Source organism: Elgaria multicarinata, chromosome 7 (assembly GCF_023053635.1).
Source record: "Elgaria multicarinata webbii isolate HBS135686 ecotype San Diego chromosome 7, rElgMul1.1.pri, whole genome shotgun sequence".
NCBI classification, from domain to species: Eukaryota; Metazoa; Chordata; class Lepidosauria; order Squamata; family Anguidae; genus Elgaria; species Elgaria multicarinata.
Window position 1 is genome coordinate 50784325 of NC_086177.1, and position 16877 is coordinate 50801201.

Below are 16877 nucleotides of genomic sequence, written 5' to 3' on the forward strand. Positions count from 1 at the left end.
GATTGATTATGTCTGTTTTACACATAAAATGAATTGAGTTGGTGTTACAAAACATCAAGTGATGAAAGGGCATGTACTGAGTCACCCATAGATTAGGTTCACCAGTTTTGTGCCACCACTAAAACCAAGTTTCCCTCCTGTACAACCACATTTAGATTTTGTAATGTATGAGCTGAAAATATAATATATATGGCAGGTCATGAGATTTTAGTGGCTCCTATTTTCCCAGATACTATTACCTGTGAAAAAGTAATCACATAAGAGGAATATTTTTCAATTTTTCTTGGGCACTTTTATTCTCCAAGCTCTGAACCATTTTTATTAACCTCACTGCATCTTATTCCCCTTTCTGCTCCTTTTTAAAAATAGAGTACCAGAACCAGTTCTTAGCCTCTGCAGCATCAGGTCAAACAAAGCCAATAGTGTTTGAGAGGGTTGTTAAATAAAGTTCGTGCAATTTCAATATTAATTTGATTTGTAGAGAAACACTGTAACAAACCAGGCACACAAAATGCACCAAGAGTGCTTTGTGACATACATTGATTCATAATGACATAGCTATGTGCCAAAGAGGTATAAATATAAAGCTGTCCAACAATGACATTTATAATCACCTTTGCAACTTTAAGGTTTATAAATGTCAGAAAGGATCGCTAAACCTTCCAACACATTTTGCATTCAATGTTCCCCCACCCTTTGAACTTCTATAAATAAGCAATTTATAGCTCGCTCATGACTGTCCACTCATGGAAATTTGCTGGTCATTTTGACGATGGCATGAGCCCTCTGTGTGTCTCCCACTCCTTCCCTCTGTTATTCTGCTTAAAAATGAACCTTGGAAAAACCGATTCTTCTGAAATATATCGGGATTTCCTGCTGTGTGCAGTCAAAACTGCGCTACAGAACACCCACTACGGGTTGCTGTCCCACTGAACTATATGAGTTCAGAAGTTTTAATTTACAGACCATGTGTTCTCTGCTCTGCTCCCATGTAATTCAGCTCGTTTCAAATGTGGAAGAGAAGCAGGAAGCAAAGTGATAGTAAGCAAGTGCAATTTCCTTTTAAGCTAAAGGGCTTCTCTGCCCCAACTGTATATCTGTAATTTCTAACAATTAAAGATTGAATGTCAATAAATTAAAGATTTTAATCAATTAACTGTCTGGTTTCTAAACGGCTAATCAATTAAACAATTACATTTTAAAAATTCACATATTGCTAAATTCAACTAAGGTGCCTTGTTGAGGCTTTGGAAGAAAGAGGACAATTCCTCCTAACTGTTATAATTTACAGTTTTGAACAACTTCCAGATCTTGGGTAGACATGAGTAAAAAAGCCATACTTGTTTTCCATCAAATTTGCCCCATATGCTACACCTTCCACCCACCTTACTCCCCATGTTGCTGAACATTCCAGATGAAGTAGTGAAGTTGACAAACGATACACACAAAGGCAGATTGCCTCACTGCATACACTGATTCATGTTGACATATTTCTGTTGTAACACAGGTGTAAACCTAAAGACGGAATTGAACTGGATGGTGCATCTGTCTAGCAAGCACAGTGATGGATCCTTCAATAATATCATGTTACAGAGCTTTTGCTTCTTGTCAGATCTAGTAACCAGAGGACAAATTTTAATTTGCATTTAGAGCTTTTGTTGATCAATTGTATAGAAAGTGGTCTTCCCATAGCAAGACATCCTGACCCTAACATCAGGGCTATTCACTGCCAGGATTACTACCATCATGTTGTGAGTCCACTTCTTGTTTCTGACCCATAAGATTTTGACAGTGATCCACATCACTATACAATGTGAAGTTCCTAGAGTTGACAATACTCCATCTGGAATTTTCTGCAGGAAAGGGAAATAGAAAGATAGGATATGGATCAACGTTAGATGGCTAAACCTACTATTTCCTCTCGTACAGAGTAGAGAATGCAGCCCTGCCCGTATTCCCATTTGTAGTAATCCTAGTTAATCATTATGTGTGTGTGTGTGTGTGTGTTTATTCGTTCAGTCGCTTCCGACTCTTCATGACTTCATGGACCAGCCCACGCCAGAGCTTTCTTTCTGTCAGCCGTCGCCACCCCTAGCTCCCCCAAGGTCGCGTCCGTCACCTCCAGAATATCATCCATCCACCTTGCCTTTGGTCAGCCCCTCTTCCTTTTGCCTTCCGCTTTCCCTAGCATCAGCATCTTCTCCAGGGTATCCTGTCTTCTCATTATGTGGCCAAAGTACTTCAGTTTTGCCTTTAATATAATTCCCTCAAGTGAGCAGTCTGGCTTTATTTCCTGGAGTATGGACTGGTTTGATCATTCACCTGAAACTTAGCATGGATACTATGAGGACCCAAGGGGTGTGCACCTCAGGTTACTTTGTTTTTTAAATGAATTAATTTTAAAGCCTACAATACCATCTTCAGTCACTAGGTGTCAGACTTCCCAAACCAGCCTTCAGCTTTGCAGACCATAGAGTGGGAAGCCAGGGGAGAGTAGTAAATTGTTGGGACAGAGTTATATGGCTCTTCCCTTCTTCCTGCTATGGAAAATCCCCCTTTCAGAGGAATAAAGTGAACAGATCCCCTTCCTCAGGGGCTAAAAGGGTGCACCATGGCAAGGGTTGTGCCTCAGTGTACCAGGGGATAGCTTCACTCAGATGGGGCACAATGTGTCTAATTCTAACAGCTACATAGGTTCCCTTCACTGTATCAAACTAAGGGCTATTCTAGCCTGTACAAAGCTGGGTTCATTCCCTACTTGTAAATATAATAAAGGTTGTAACAGTATTCCATCCAATATTGGGCCGACCTCATCATTGTTGCTCCAGGCCAGGGTTGCATCTCTTTTTAGATATCCATCAGGATAAAAGAATGCAGCACACTACCACAATACATAAAATGGATTCCCTTCTGACCCACTAGCTTTGTGAACCAAATTCTCCGAGAACCACTTAGTGGTTTTAAAAAGAAAGGAAAAGACTTTTCTCAGATTACAAAATGTTGATCCACTTTAGCTTTTAGAACCTGCTACATTTGTTACAGTCTGCTGTGCCTTCTCTCCAATGTCATATGAAACACATAAAACCGTTTCTTTCACCACAGTATTATTCTGGCAAGCAAACTGCATTTCTCCAACAAGCAAAATATGCATTCCTTCACAGGTAGAATTGATCCCTTAAAATAAGCCACAGTGTGGTTTCACTGAACCAACTATTTTCTCATTTTATTGGCAGGTCCCATGTCTGTCCAATGTCTTACTTGGAACAACTGAGACAATATTTGTATCAGCGCAACAGAGCATTTCTTTCAAGATAAACAAATCAAGTATAATAAGACTCAGGAGGAGAGGGTGGGAAATACTGCGTCATCTGCAATTTCCAATTTTTCCATTTAAACCAGGAACTGATTGAATACGCAGCCGGGCTGCATATTCATCTTCCGCCAATATAAATTACTGGTTTGTATAGTCTAAGCTTCCAGGATAAACATACAATTTCTGAATCACTCATATCCCAAACAATATTTCATGCTTTTCTGAGCCACTACCTTCCCCTGTTTACAAAGTCCCATCCCCTACTACCACAACCTATATACAAGCTATCCTCGTCCAACAGAGAAGCGTACTAAGTTGTTTCACTAATGTTGCTCTCAGAAGCACTGATTATGCACAGATGTTTATTGCAAAGTCAAATTCCTTGTGACTATGATCATCTTTTTTTAAAATGTTGAATTCCTTACTTACTCTAAAAGCTCCCTTTATGACTGCCCCTTAAATCAAATGGGAGTAACTTGAGTGAGAGCACAAATGTCAAAGCAGTCAGAAAACTGGCCATCCTCCTAAAAAATAACAAAATCATAATAATCCAAAATTAGACAACGCAACATTAGGAAATAGTCAGAACAGGAACAGAATGGAAGGCTCAGTGGACAGCTCACACTTCCCTGGAGTTTCTCTGTTCTTTCCTGTACACCATCTGTTCACATAAATCCACACTCTGCCAATTATTTTTGCCATCTTTGTTTTATTCAAGCAAACTAATACCTGTTGAAATAATATTAGAGTAGCTTCAGACACATTCTCCTCCCCCCACCCCCAGTTGGGTGAGGTGATCTTTTTACAGTCACTTACAGCCTCATCCCATGCATGTTTATTCAGAAGTAATTTCTAGGGGGTTCAACGGGACTTACTCTCAAGCAAGGTGGATTTGATTTAAATCAATTTGTGATTTAAATCATGATTTAAATCACAATTTAAATCACTACTCAGAAAGACTCGATTTAATCATGTGACTCTCCCCCCCCCCCCCCAAAGTGCACTCTTCCTAGCTATATTTTACACAACTCAGAGTTACCAAAGACTCATTCTTGCTGGTATAATCTTAATATTTACAACCAGATGAAGGTTTCATTTTTAGAATAGCAACTTTTCAGATTAGTTTTACAGTTATATCCTTAAAATACTGATTTGGTTATACTATTAGAAACACATCATAGATAGATAATTATGAAATTATTGCGAGGTGAACTATCTCCAGTTTAATAGGTTAATCATTCATATTTGGACAACTTTTCTGCTGTACTTTATTGGAAGGAGAATAATAATCTTACAGGAACCTCTGGAAGAGCATGACATTGTGAATGGATTAATGGAATTCATTTACCAAAAAAATTAAACAGCCTCATGCTACATAATTAAAAACTAATCCTTATTTCATGATGAATAACCTTTGGACTATAATGTATCTTAAATAGAAAACTATCTTTAGATAGATTTTTTCCTCAAAAAGCATTTTATTAAAAAAAAATCCAATTTAAATTAAAAATCCGATTTAAATTAAAAAAAATCCGATTTAAATAAAAAAAATCTGATTATTTTTTAAAAATCATTGTTTTTTATCCACCCTGATTTCAAGTAAATGTAAGCCTGCCTTAGAAGTTGGGCTTTTTGTCTCAAATGGCCTTGCACCATCATTCCTAGATATGGCATTGTGACTGCTCAGTATCACGCTCACAGGCACTCTTCTTGATTCTTTCCATGTCTGAATATATGATTGGAGGTGGGGACAGGACCATTGGGATGCTTCAGTCTATGCTCTGGTCACTTTGCATGAAAGCCCTTGTGAACATGTCTGCAGTTTTGCTCATCCAGACATGACTTTTTAAAACACAACAAGAAGCCATTTGGGTGCACAGGTGCTGCACCTTTCCACAAGGTGGAGTTAAATGGGAACATTACCCTTGGCATCAACATATGCAGCAAATTCAAAGCAAAGGAACTCTCTCCATTATATATCTACAAAATAACCTATCTTTATTTTTATGCTTGCCGCTGCTCCAGAAGCCCTTGTTTTAAGGCACACATTTTGGAAAGGCAGAATAGATTTAAGATTGTTTAAATGCAAAATTCCACTTTCACAATCCATAGCTCAACAACAAAACATGTACTTTGCATGCAGAAAGCCCCAGGCTGTCTTCAGCATTTCTGGCAACCCTATGAGCCCCAAGGGTTTTAAAGATCTGTTGAGGAGCCTCTTCTCCAAGTGCTGCCTTTCCATGAATTGAGAGGCAAACCACATGTTACTTTCAATATGTAGCATGCAGTGATATCTGTTCTTTTTCCTTGCTCAAAAGTAAGTGCAGGGACCTGATCCAGGCTCTAGAATGGCAGGTAGGCGGACTTTAATTCTTTGTAACTCACACATGCAAATTGCACAGAAAACAGCCCCCATTCGCTTCAATGGGAGTTTTTTCCCTATGCAACTTGCAGGCTGGACCCCAATCTGGACCAGGACTACAGTGGGAGGAACAGGGTTAAAGCTTCCCTCCCCTCCCCCATGCTAGGGTTCTGGTCTGTATTGGGTGTCTCACACTTACTTTTGAGTAATGAAAAATAACAGGTGTAGCTATATGTTACATATTAAAAATGACATTTAGGTTGACCCTAAGATTAGCTTGTATCAGGGGCAAAGTCTTTTCAGTGGTGGCTCTGGAGCTGTAGAACAGAGTCTCGTAAGATGTCCATCTATCTTCTCCTTTGGTCTCTTTTTGGAGATGAATGAATGTATTTTAGCTGGACAGGTACTTGGGATTTAACTGGAATTGTGTTTTCATTGTTGCTTTGTTTTTTAAATTGTTTCATTAACATGTTTAAATTATTACATTCTAAAACTGTTTTGTTGTTGGGACATTTATTTTCAACTTCCTTGAGAATGTTTGGATTAAATTTAGTTGAATAAAAATATGATTTTAAAAAAATGTTAAAAAGAAACCCAACTGGGAAATACCTCTAACCTGACCTTGGCAAGCCACTGCCTGTCAGAGCTGAGAAGACTGGGCTCCCCTCATTAGCTCATGCTCCATTATAAAAGAGAGCTAGACACACTCATGTATTTCATTTCTTATGAGAAAAAAATAAAATCAGCAAAATGGAACAAACCAGCTTTTTTATTTTGTAATGGATAGAAATTTCTAACTACTTAAAGATATATTTTTATATGGTAAGCGGTATATAACTTGATTAAATAAATACATGCATATATTTGAACAATCCATAAAAAAAAATGAATTGCTGGTATAACTTAAATCACAACTCCCCACACAATATCAGGAGGATTGTCCTACGCATTCCAGGATGAAGGGTGTGTGTGTTTGTGTACAGGTTTTTATAGTACAATTCTATCCACCTTATCAGGGAATAAGGCTCATTGAACTCCATTGGACTGATGTCCAAGTAGAGGTGCAAACGATTGCACTGTTAAACCTCTTGAATTGTCCAATGAGTTTAAGAAAGGAACCTATACATTTTACAAACTGAAATGAATCCAAATGCAACCCATGTGAGTGTTACATGTCAACATTCATTTTCTGTTTAAGTCAGAAAACTGGGACTGCCCAAAACTCCAAATTCCAGAGGCCATTCTCTTTAAATTAAATGCACCAGGGAAACAAGTCATGCAACTTTTAGAGCTTTTGATTATTCATGAGAATAACTTTAACATACAGTATTATAAACTGAATTTAGGCATTTCAACCCAGTTAAGGGATTAACCAGGTAACTGTCATAATAACCAAGGAACATCAGTTAGCGGCCAAAAATGACAGCAATGTGGTAGGCGAAAGGGACTTTTCACATTATTTTCTTCAGTGATGGGCAGAGGCTGACAGTTGAATTGTCATCTCTGCAACTCACAACAGAAGAAAGCCTACAGGCTTGTCAAAAATACCAAGACACGACAATCTTAAATGATTATACTACTTGCTCACATTGGGTTGGAATGTTACCTACTACTAAATTTGTAGAAGCAGAATTTTCCATACGAAGGGTATGAGTACTGCTACACCGGTCTCCTAGAAGCCACATGTTTAGGGTACCAATTCCAGCCAGACTACAGGATCAGCACTGGTGGCAAAGTTACTTGAATCAAAGCAATGTTGAAGGATCTAAAATGCCTGCAATAGGAAGCAGGTATCTCAACCTGAGATACATCCTCCAAAGATGTCAAAACATTTGTATTGCCAACAATCATAAGGCTCATGTTCTTGTCCACTCCACTGCTGCATCCCTCTTCACACCTCCATAGTCTACAACCAAACTGGTTTTCATCGTCCTTATTCCTCAGTAAAGAACAAAGTACACATTACTGTAAATGCACAACTAGAATCTAGAATTTTTGTTTTACTCTAGAGTAAGCACTGGGTCCCCAATCTGGATTAGGACTTTTGCCTGGGGGTGGACCGAGGGGAAAAGATCAGGGTTCCTGGATCAGGGCCCCTGTATCTGCAATAAAGGGCCTTGCACCTGCATTTGGATCAGGGGTCTTGCAGCTGTAATATATATAATGCTAAATAGTGGTCCATTTGCTTTACAAGATCACTATTTGGCAATACATTCTGTAGGCACACACCCCATCCAGAATGAGACCATAGCAAATGTTCCCTGCCCTCCAAACTAGCGTGCTGATCTAGATTGCCCCCCCTGTGCTTACTTTAGAGTAAAAAAAAGTAACAGCTAGCTATGTCTTTAAAGTAATGCCTGTTTTCAATAATAAGAGACACATAGTTATTTGGGGACCTGGAGACTGTGTTACACCAGTTGTGGCCATCTTTTCTGCTTTGCCACTGTCTCTTCCCCATTATGAGCCTCTTGAAAGTATCTTTTGATACTTCAAAGCATCTCATATATTTAGCTGGTGGCTGAAAAATTCAAATTTTAAATAAGCTATAATATCAGCATTAGGCTCACTTCTGCCTAAATACAAGCAGCAGGAGTCCCTGGCAGGAGACCCGGTAAATTGCGCATTAATTTATTCTGTATCAATTCCAGATATTTTGGCTCTAAGATGTCCCAAATTTCAGCCCTATTTGTCATCTGAGGAATAACCTTTGCAGTAAAAACTCTTAGTGGTGGAACAAGTAAATTTCCATCTTAACAAATTTTAGAACTGAATGCATAGATTTTTGAGCTTTTAATTTACTGGCCAACCAATGCCTACTTCGTGAACTGTTTTAAACAAAGCAAATTCCTTCAAGTAGTAAAAATTTATTAGTCTGTTCCATTGGCACCCGTTTAGTAGCCATTTCTGTTTTGAGGAGCATCTGCCAAAAAACACTTCTTTGGTCTTAGAGTAATTCGTATAGAGCTGATTCTTGGTGCATACTTGCCCAAACACTTTCAATAACCTCTTCAATACCAATTTTAATCTGGGATAGCAGAATCATATCATCTGCATATGTTCCATGTGCCTACAGATACTGGGAAGTTTGACAATAATATAACTCAAGGAGCCGGTAGACAGCCTTGTCTTACACCTTTTGTTGACTGAACTTCTTCTGACAACTGCTTACTCTCACTTGTATACAAGTAATCAGGATAAGCAAATACCTATGCATCCCAAGCCTCCATAATTTGTACCAAAGTAACTCTCTATTTATCTTATCAAAGGCTGAAGTCAGATGTACAAAAACAGCATATAAATGCTCCTTGGGGGCACCTGCGTACTTCTCGCTTGGATGATTTAAGATTAAGAACTGATCTAACCTAGAGCTCCCATGAAGGAGGATCTGCTTGTCCTTTCTCAATGACGTTGTTTTGATCTGCCCAATCGTCAGCCCTATACTATTAATAACACATGCAAAGATTGGAAGAAACATCCAGCAGGCTAATTGGATGGTAATTAGCTGGGAAGAATTTATCCCCCCTTTTTTTAAACTGGGACCACAATGCTTTGTTCCCAACCCCTAGGAAATCTGCCAGAAGAATTAACGTAAGTGAAAAGCTTGGTTAGCATGGGAGCACACTAGTTCAGCATTTTTCATATATACAGATGGTGCTTCTTTGTCCAAACAATCATCGCAGGGTTTCATAACCCTGCCTTTAGTCTGCCTCCTCAAGGAGCAAAGATCATGGCTTGCTTGACTGCTTTCCAAATAAAACCAGCCCAAAGAATGACTACTAGGCTTGAATGACAGGTTATTTTAGCAAAAGGTTTTTCACAATTATATAGCAAATGGGCAATGGATCATGAGCCTCTGCCTCCAAAAGTCTATCGCTTAAGATTCATCAGTTGTTCCCTTAATAGGGCGTCCTCTACTTTTGACTTATATTAAAGTCTCATCTCAGTCTGTGCTTCCCTTGTTTTATGTATAGAGGGTCTTGGGCATTCACCTCATAATAACCTGAATGCTTTCCAGTTCCATAAGCAAAGCATAATGGCCACTTGCTGGTTGATCTTCAACCACTTTTTTTTTTTTACTTAAGAGGCCCACTCGTAGTTTATCAGAAAATAATCTATGACACTTCCACCCTTTATAGAAGAAAACATTAAATTTCCTGGTGAATTATCATACCCAGTGCCATTACAAAGAATCAGAGTAAACTTATAAAAACTTAAACAAGCAAATGCCAGCATGATTTTTTAACCCAGCTAAGTTTGAACTGTTTAAAAAACAAGGCTTAGCTATCTCAACTTTATCATTAAAAACATCCCTAAGAGGTGCCCAACCAAGCTTTCTTTTAAATATCCAAGGATTAAAGTCTAATAATCAATGGCTATTAGCCACGATAGCTATATGCCATCTCCTGAATAAGATGCAGAATACCAGTTGCTAGGGAACAACAGAAATTTATCTCAGTCTTTCTAAAATTTAAACCGATTTTGTCATAGCCTAAGCCAGCCTTCCCCAACCTGGTGCTCTCCAGATGTGTTGGACTGCAATTTCTAGCAGCCTCAAGCAGTATGGCTAATGGTCAGGGATGGTGGGAGCTGTAGTTCAAAACATTTGGAGAGCACCACAGGAAGGCCACCCAAAGCCAACTAGATGGGATTATTATTATCATCATCATCATCATCAACTTCTCTCTGACATCCTTCTCAGAAGTTAGCAAATCTCTGCAGATAGAGACCACTAAATCAAATTATACCATAATAGTAGTATTGCACTATGACAATGTGGGAAAACACATCACATGATAATGGTATTACTTGTTGATCACATCTGTTAAAATAAACATTAAAATGGCTTTAAATGCACTCCTTTATGTTTCTCTAAGGAATTTACATCTACTGTTAAATTCACCCATGAGAAAACAAGGCCAGAAGCCTTGCTATACCTGCTCTGTCTGTAGACCACTGTACATAGTTTAATTCTTGCAAATGAACTGCATGATGACATTGGAATAATGTATGTGCCTGAATGTGCTATAATAGTAAAACTGTTATACCAGAAAGGAAATGCTTAATTGGAACTGTCAATACCTCTTGATATAGTAGAAGACAAATAAGCTAGCTGGAGTGGGTTATATGCTATTTGTTTCCTTTTATTGTAGAGTTCCTAAAAGCCCTGAACCAAACAAATAGAGAGCAAACCACACATTTAAAAAATGGAGCATCTAAAGCAGTAGAAGTGAAACCTATCTGCCAAGTTCACCCACATATGCAGAAATTTTGTCTGAGGCTGCAAGTTACATTGTATCACAATCATGTTTTTCCAAGTGGCCTCAGTTGACGTCCAGAGGGTCGCCACATGCTCATAGTTTCCCAGGCCTTTCTGGCCAACCAAAGAAAACAAAGACTGCAAACTCAGACAGACAGGGTTTGTGTAACTTGTTGGTAAGACCCATATTCCCCAATCCACTCCCTGAACAGCATATAGATTACTACAGTATAAATGTTTGGACTGCAGCCTTCAAACCCAAGTCTATCAGGCAATCTGCTGAAGTCTTCCAGAGTTTGAGGGTGGGATGGCAAATTCTCCAAGTGAGATGTGATATTTCAGAAATTACTGTCCTCTACCATGTTTCATGCACAGATCTGAATAACAATGGCTGGAGGATTAACCACCGGGGTAATTCCCCATTCCATTCTCCATGCCTAGCCCACAGAGAACATCTTAGAATATTTTTTTCTAGATGGACCATTAAAGAGGAAAGGAAATACATGCATGCTCCCATCAATCTGATGCATGAGTTTACCTCAGTGTTACAATCAAGTACAAAAAGTCTCATAAGAAGTATCTCTTCGACTCCAGCACTAGCATGTAAATGTACAACCAGATGGAAGGACTCTCTTTTCAACGAGTGAGACGTTTACAGAGATTTAAGGATCCTGATGACAGGTACCTCAGAATAAATATGCTTGTAAATTTTACAAGTATCTTGCCCTCTCCTGGTGTGCCTGCACAGATGTTGTTTTTGAGGAATTCAGCAGATAGTTTCTAAGTCCATATGTCATACCATGATCAGGATCAACACAAATGAGTGGCTGTTGTATGCAAACACAAATACATTAACTTCCAAGGAAAACACAGTTTGTCTAGAAATCACAGCAAAGTTCTTACCTGTGAAAGCATTTGTGGCCTGGAAACCAGCTTCCTGCATACTGTTCTCCCCGTAAAACGTGTGATTCCAGTCTTAAGCTGTCCTTTCCAAAGGCAACTTCTAGGGTTGAAGCTGTCAAGTTACTTCCATCTTCGCCTATCAATGTCCATTTCTTCCCTCCAGTCCAGCATTTGACATAATCCAATTCCCACCTGTTCCCAGGTCTTTTGAGCCCTAAGTAATACGGATGCGCGTCAAATTCAAATAGAAAGGGCAAATCTGGTGCCTCAACCGTCCTGCCAGAGCATTTTGACCATGGTGTCCAAGAAAAGGAAAGGAGTCATTTCACACATTTTTTAAAAAAAATAAATGGGTTGGGCTTTTTTTTCCTTCAAAATTTAGCTCTAATCCTCTGTTCAGAGAACATGATTGGTTTTTATTGTTGGTTTGCTTGCTCACTTTCTTTCAGATTCAGCCAAATGTCCTCTTCACTTGTCTTCGGTGTTCTCTTTGGGCTTCCCCTTCCCCTCAGGTAAGCTGAGAAATTAAAAAAGGAAAAGATGTTTCCTGATGACTTACAGCAAGGTTCACAACATTCAGGGAGGGAAACCACATGTGTGCACATGTACACACAAATAGCCCCATTTAGTAGGGATGGATTCTGCACATAAAGGAGATATTTAGAAGGGGGGAAATCAAAATTTTGTGGAGATGCAAAGTGTGACCATACAGCCCTTTGAAATGCAAAGTGAAACAGTGCTGAAGTTGTCAACTGACTCTCTGAACATGATGTGATTTACATTTCAAAAGCCATATTTAGTAAAGATGGGGTAGCAGTACAATAATAGAATTGCAGTTAAAAGGAAAAACTAAAAGAAAAAACAACCTTCTCAAGGGCCTTAAGTGTAATCTATAATAATAATAATAATAACCAGGTCTCATCATTACCATTTTATAAAACTCTGTTATAAAACATGAAGCTAAATATGACATTGAATGCTTAAAACATTTATCCTCTGAACTCTGAAAAGTTCTATATAGTAGGCCTGAGAATTGTTAATTTTCTTAAAATCCAAGTGACTGGTTATTTTACTTAAGAATATTAGTTTTTATTGCTATCATTATTTTAAATACTATATATACTCAAAACCAGTTTTAATGTAAAAATAATAATTTATAGCCTTATTTGATGTTTGTTTCACAGAAAAATAGTTACCTCATATATTGTAGCTACATTATTAAGATCCAGTAACAATTAATAGTTACAGCAATATATAGCTAAGCAATATATAATAAATAAGAAAGTAAGAAAGGAAAGGAACCTCTCGTGCAAGCACTGAGTCATTACTGACTCTTGGAGGGACGCCAGCTTTCGCTGATGTTTTCTTGGCAGGCCTTATAGCGGGGTGGTTTGCCATTGCCTTCCCCAGCCGTTATTACCTTTCCCCCAGCTAACTGGGTACTCATTTTACCGACCTCGGGAGGATGGAAGGCTGAGTCGACCCGAGCCGGCTGCCTGAAACCAACTTCCGCTGGGATCGAACTCAGGCCGTAGGGAGAGTTTCAGCTGCAGAAACTGCTGCTTTACTGCTCTGCGTCACACGCCACATTAATAGTTACAGCAATATATAGCTAAGCAATATATAATAAATAAGAAAGTAACCTAAGCCTAAAAACCCCCATGTTTTTAGGCTTAGGTGTTGAAATGTACCACCCCCATTTGACACCTCTTCTGTAGGTAATGAAAGCAGGGCACTTCAGTGAATTGGGGGGTATTATAGGGTGGAGGGAAAATTTAACCCTAGTTATGTCTGTCACTGAGTAATCCAGTTCTTTTTTTATTTGATGGAATTCTGCGGTGTGTACAATTCAATTTGTGTTTGCAGAAAAAAAAATCTGCGAAGTGACCATAAAATCTATAAATTAGCTCAACTTGATGGAGACCTGAGTCGGGCACCACAGCAGGAACCGGAATGAAGGACAGGAGGCTAAACCTAAGGAAATTTGGCCAACTCCAGCTTCCAAAACAGATTTCTCTAATATTCCTAGTGGTGAAGCTCCTTTCAGGAGGTACCATCAGGAGCAACCTTATTGTACCTTTCTGAACAGTTCTTTGTACAGTAAATATAAACTTGCTTCCTGTTTGATACACACAGACAATCTTCTTTCAAGCTACTATTTTTATTATAAGGATATCACATTTTTTCCAGCACTCATCAACTAGTATTTTATATCTAGAGAAATAAGATGCTTCCTCCAAATAACGAATGTATTTGCTATCATATCTGCTGTGTAGAATGTATTGATTTGCCAAAGTACTGCCAAAAGATGCTTTGGAATATTTTAGCTTGGAATCAGACTCTGGTTTTACAAACAATGACAGAGAAATAAATAGTACTCTGCTAGAAACACCCAGGAATGCCATTTATTTAAAAAAGCCTGACAGGGTCATAAAAACCTCTAGACCATGGGTTCTTAAACTCTGTCACCACCATAAGCCTTCTAAACCAACAACAAACGCTGCTTGAACCAGCCCAAATTCAATAGTGGTTCTGTGCAATCCGAGACAACAGCAATTGGTGGTTGCTGGAAAAGAAGGTTTCTGCAGCCTCTCTTCCAGCAAAAGGAGCCCTCTGCCAAGAAGGAAGTGAAGGAGGGTGCTTCACACTCAAACTGGAGTCAAACTCTTAGCATCATGTGAAAGTAAAGATAGGTGTGCTTCCACTATCAACTGCTTTATTGCAAATCTCTTTCAGCCTGAAGGCCAAATTCAATTCTGGAGAAGGTCCTGGGGAGTGAATTCCAGTGGTGGGTGGGGTCAAAGGCAACCCGGGGGTGGGGGCAAAAATACCAGCATATTTTAGCTTTAAGCTTTTACTGCCAGTAACAAAGCCTTAGGAGAGTGAATTGTGTGGAGAAGCCCAAAGCAGTACGCAGGAGCCTGAGGCATACGATTCTGTGTACCAGGCAGGACTTCCCCTGTGATTGACAAGCAATATAAAGCCCCCAGTGCAAAGGACACTTACTGCAGCCACAGCTTCTCACAGCTGACCTTCAAGAAGGCAGCCACCAAACCTGACCCACGTGGCTCCTTCTCAAAAACCGGAGGGCCTGGAACATTAACAATGCCGGCAGCTTGGAGGGAGGTAATAGTAAGGCTGACTGTAAGTAACCCTTGCCGTGCCAAGGCTGCAAGGCGAGCTTCCTGCCACACGGGCTGGGGGGGGGCAGGTGGGGGCACAAGGGGGGAGTGGCACAATTTGCCACGCTTCCCATTCTGCACCACCTCATGTGGGAGCTTCTTCTTGCTCCATGATAAGGCTGGCTCTGTCTCCAGGTAAGGCTGCGAAAACTCCTGCCTGGAAGCCTGGAGAGAGCTGTTAACCATCAGTGGAGATAATACTGGACTAGATGGACCAATGGTCTGAGTTGGTATAAGGCAGCTTCCTACAGAACATTTTAATGAGCAGGCTCTGCTCCACTACGGAAATTCTCAAAGAGATCCATGTCTTCCTGGAAGGTTGGATTAGCCAGTTCTGCAAAAGTGTGTCTATTGTGACTAGCAGCTGTTCAAGAGCCAAAATAATCCAGGGAAAAGGCTCCTAAACTCTTGTACACGTTACTAGTCAAAGTGAGAGTTGGTTTGTTCCTGCAAATCAAACCATGCTGCAAGAATTAATTTGATTTATTTACACTGTCCCAGTAGTCAACATCTTCCGTCTGGGTACTAAATAAAGAAGTGCAAATAAAACATTATCCAGACAAGCAAACAAGAGTCTAAAGAACTGCAGACACAATCAGCTACAGGGTGTTCCACCAATGTTTACAAAACTGAGACAGACCATTTAAAACAAAACAAAACCCAGTATTGGCAATCTCCAAAACAAGATTGATATGTGCAAGACTCTCATATTGAGGGAAACTGAAAATGTATTCACCAATTGTTATGTCCAGTCACCTCTTGCAGAAATCACTTATCAAAATTAAATGACATATGTGTATAATCTCTCTCTCTCTCTCTCTCTCTCTTTGAATCCAACTGCACAATCCTATCCTATGCAGGTTAATTTATAAATAAGCTCACAAAGTATAATAGGATTTCCACTGACAATTTCTTTCAGCAACTAAGCCCACATACACACACCTCAAAATCTGAGTAAAGAGCAAGAATCTCCAAAACAAGATTGATATGTGCAAGACTCTCACACTACTTCATTAAATCGGGACAGGAAACAAAAACTAAAAAAAAAGAAATTCTTAACAAAATTGCCCATTTTTCTTTTAAATAATAAGTTGGAAATGTTCCAGCAGATCATTTTCCCCCATGGGTGATAATGTTGTTTTAAGAAAGAAAGTGTGAGTAAATTAAGTTTAGTTTCTACCAGAAGCCTTGGGCAAATATATTTGCCTTTCATTTTAACTCAGTTGTATAACACAAATCACAAAAATGCACTACACACCTCCTAATGACAAAACGTTAACATATTTAGAAATGAAGGAAAGTTTCGGTTGCAGGAAAAATAGTACAACCTGAATATGAAAGTTAAATAGCTGAAAAAAGGAAGCAATAAATCAGCTATAATTTTTCTAGATCAGTTTCAAAATTATACTCTGAAATGTTTCCAAATTCCACTTTGTTTCATAGTGAATTAGCACAGAGAATTATGAGTCTTGCACACACTTTGTCTTAAACACAGGAGACCACATAAAACATTTGTTTGCTTCTCATAGTACATATAATCGTATCTCAGATTAATACAATTTATTAATCATAATTTATGCACATACCATTGAAAAATAAGCTGTTAAAATTCCTATTTCACGTATTATCAAGTGAACCATGTGAAGTAAGTTAGGTTGAGCAACAGAGATTTGCTTCAAATTGGTTTTGTGGCATCCCACACCCAAGACCAACATTCTTTTCCAGAGGCTTGTTTTCACTATTATGTCCTTCTACAGAAAGCCCAACAGCTTCTGACTGAGAATGTCACCTCCTGAAGTACCTCCTGAAAAACTTCAGGAGGTACTCACAGAAAACCCCTTGGAACCGTTTCAGAAAGAT

General features: G+C 39.0%; 1 protein-coding gene across 3 annotated transcripts in view; it reads right to left on the bottom strand.

The window, feature by feature from the left end:
* Positions 1–16877, bottom strand: part of LDLRAD4 (low density lipoprotein receptor class A domain containing 4) — a 326743-nt gene that overhangs the window by 187694 nt on the left and 122172 nt on the right. The window contains exons 3-4 of one of the 3 annotated variants that reach the window (XM_063130543.1): positions 11836–12049; positions 1743–1853 (exon numbers count right to left, since the gene is read on the bottom strand). In XM_063130543.1, the coding sequence (XP_062986613.1) occupies positions 1743–1853; positions 11836–11875 (151 nt within the window). In that variant the 5' untranslated portion in view covers positions 11876–12049. Of the gene's footprint in view, positions 1–1742; positions 1854–11835; positions 12353–16877 lie in introns of all 3 variants that reach the window. The other 2 variants (XM_063130542.1, XM_063130544.1) reach the window with 2 other exon arrangements.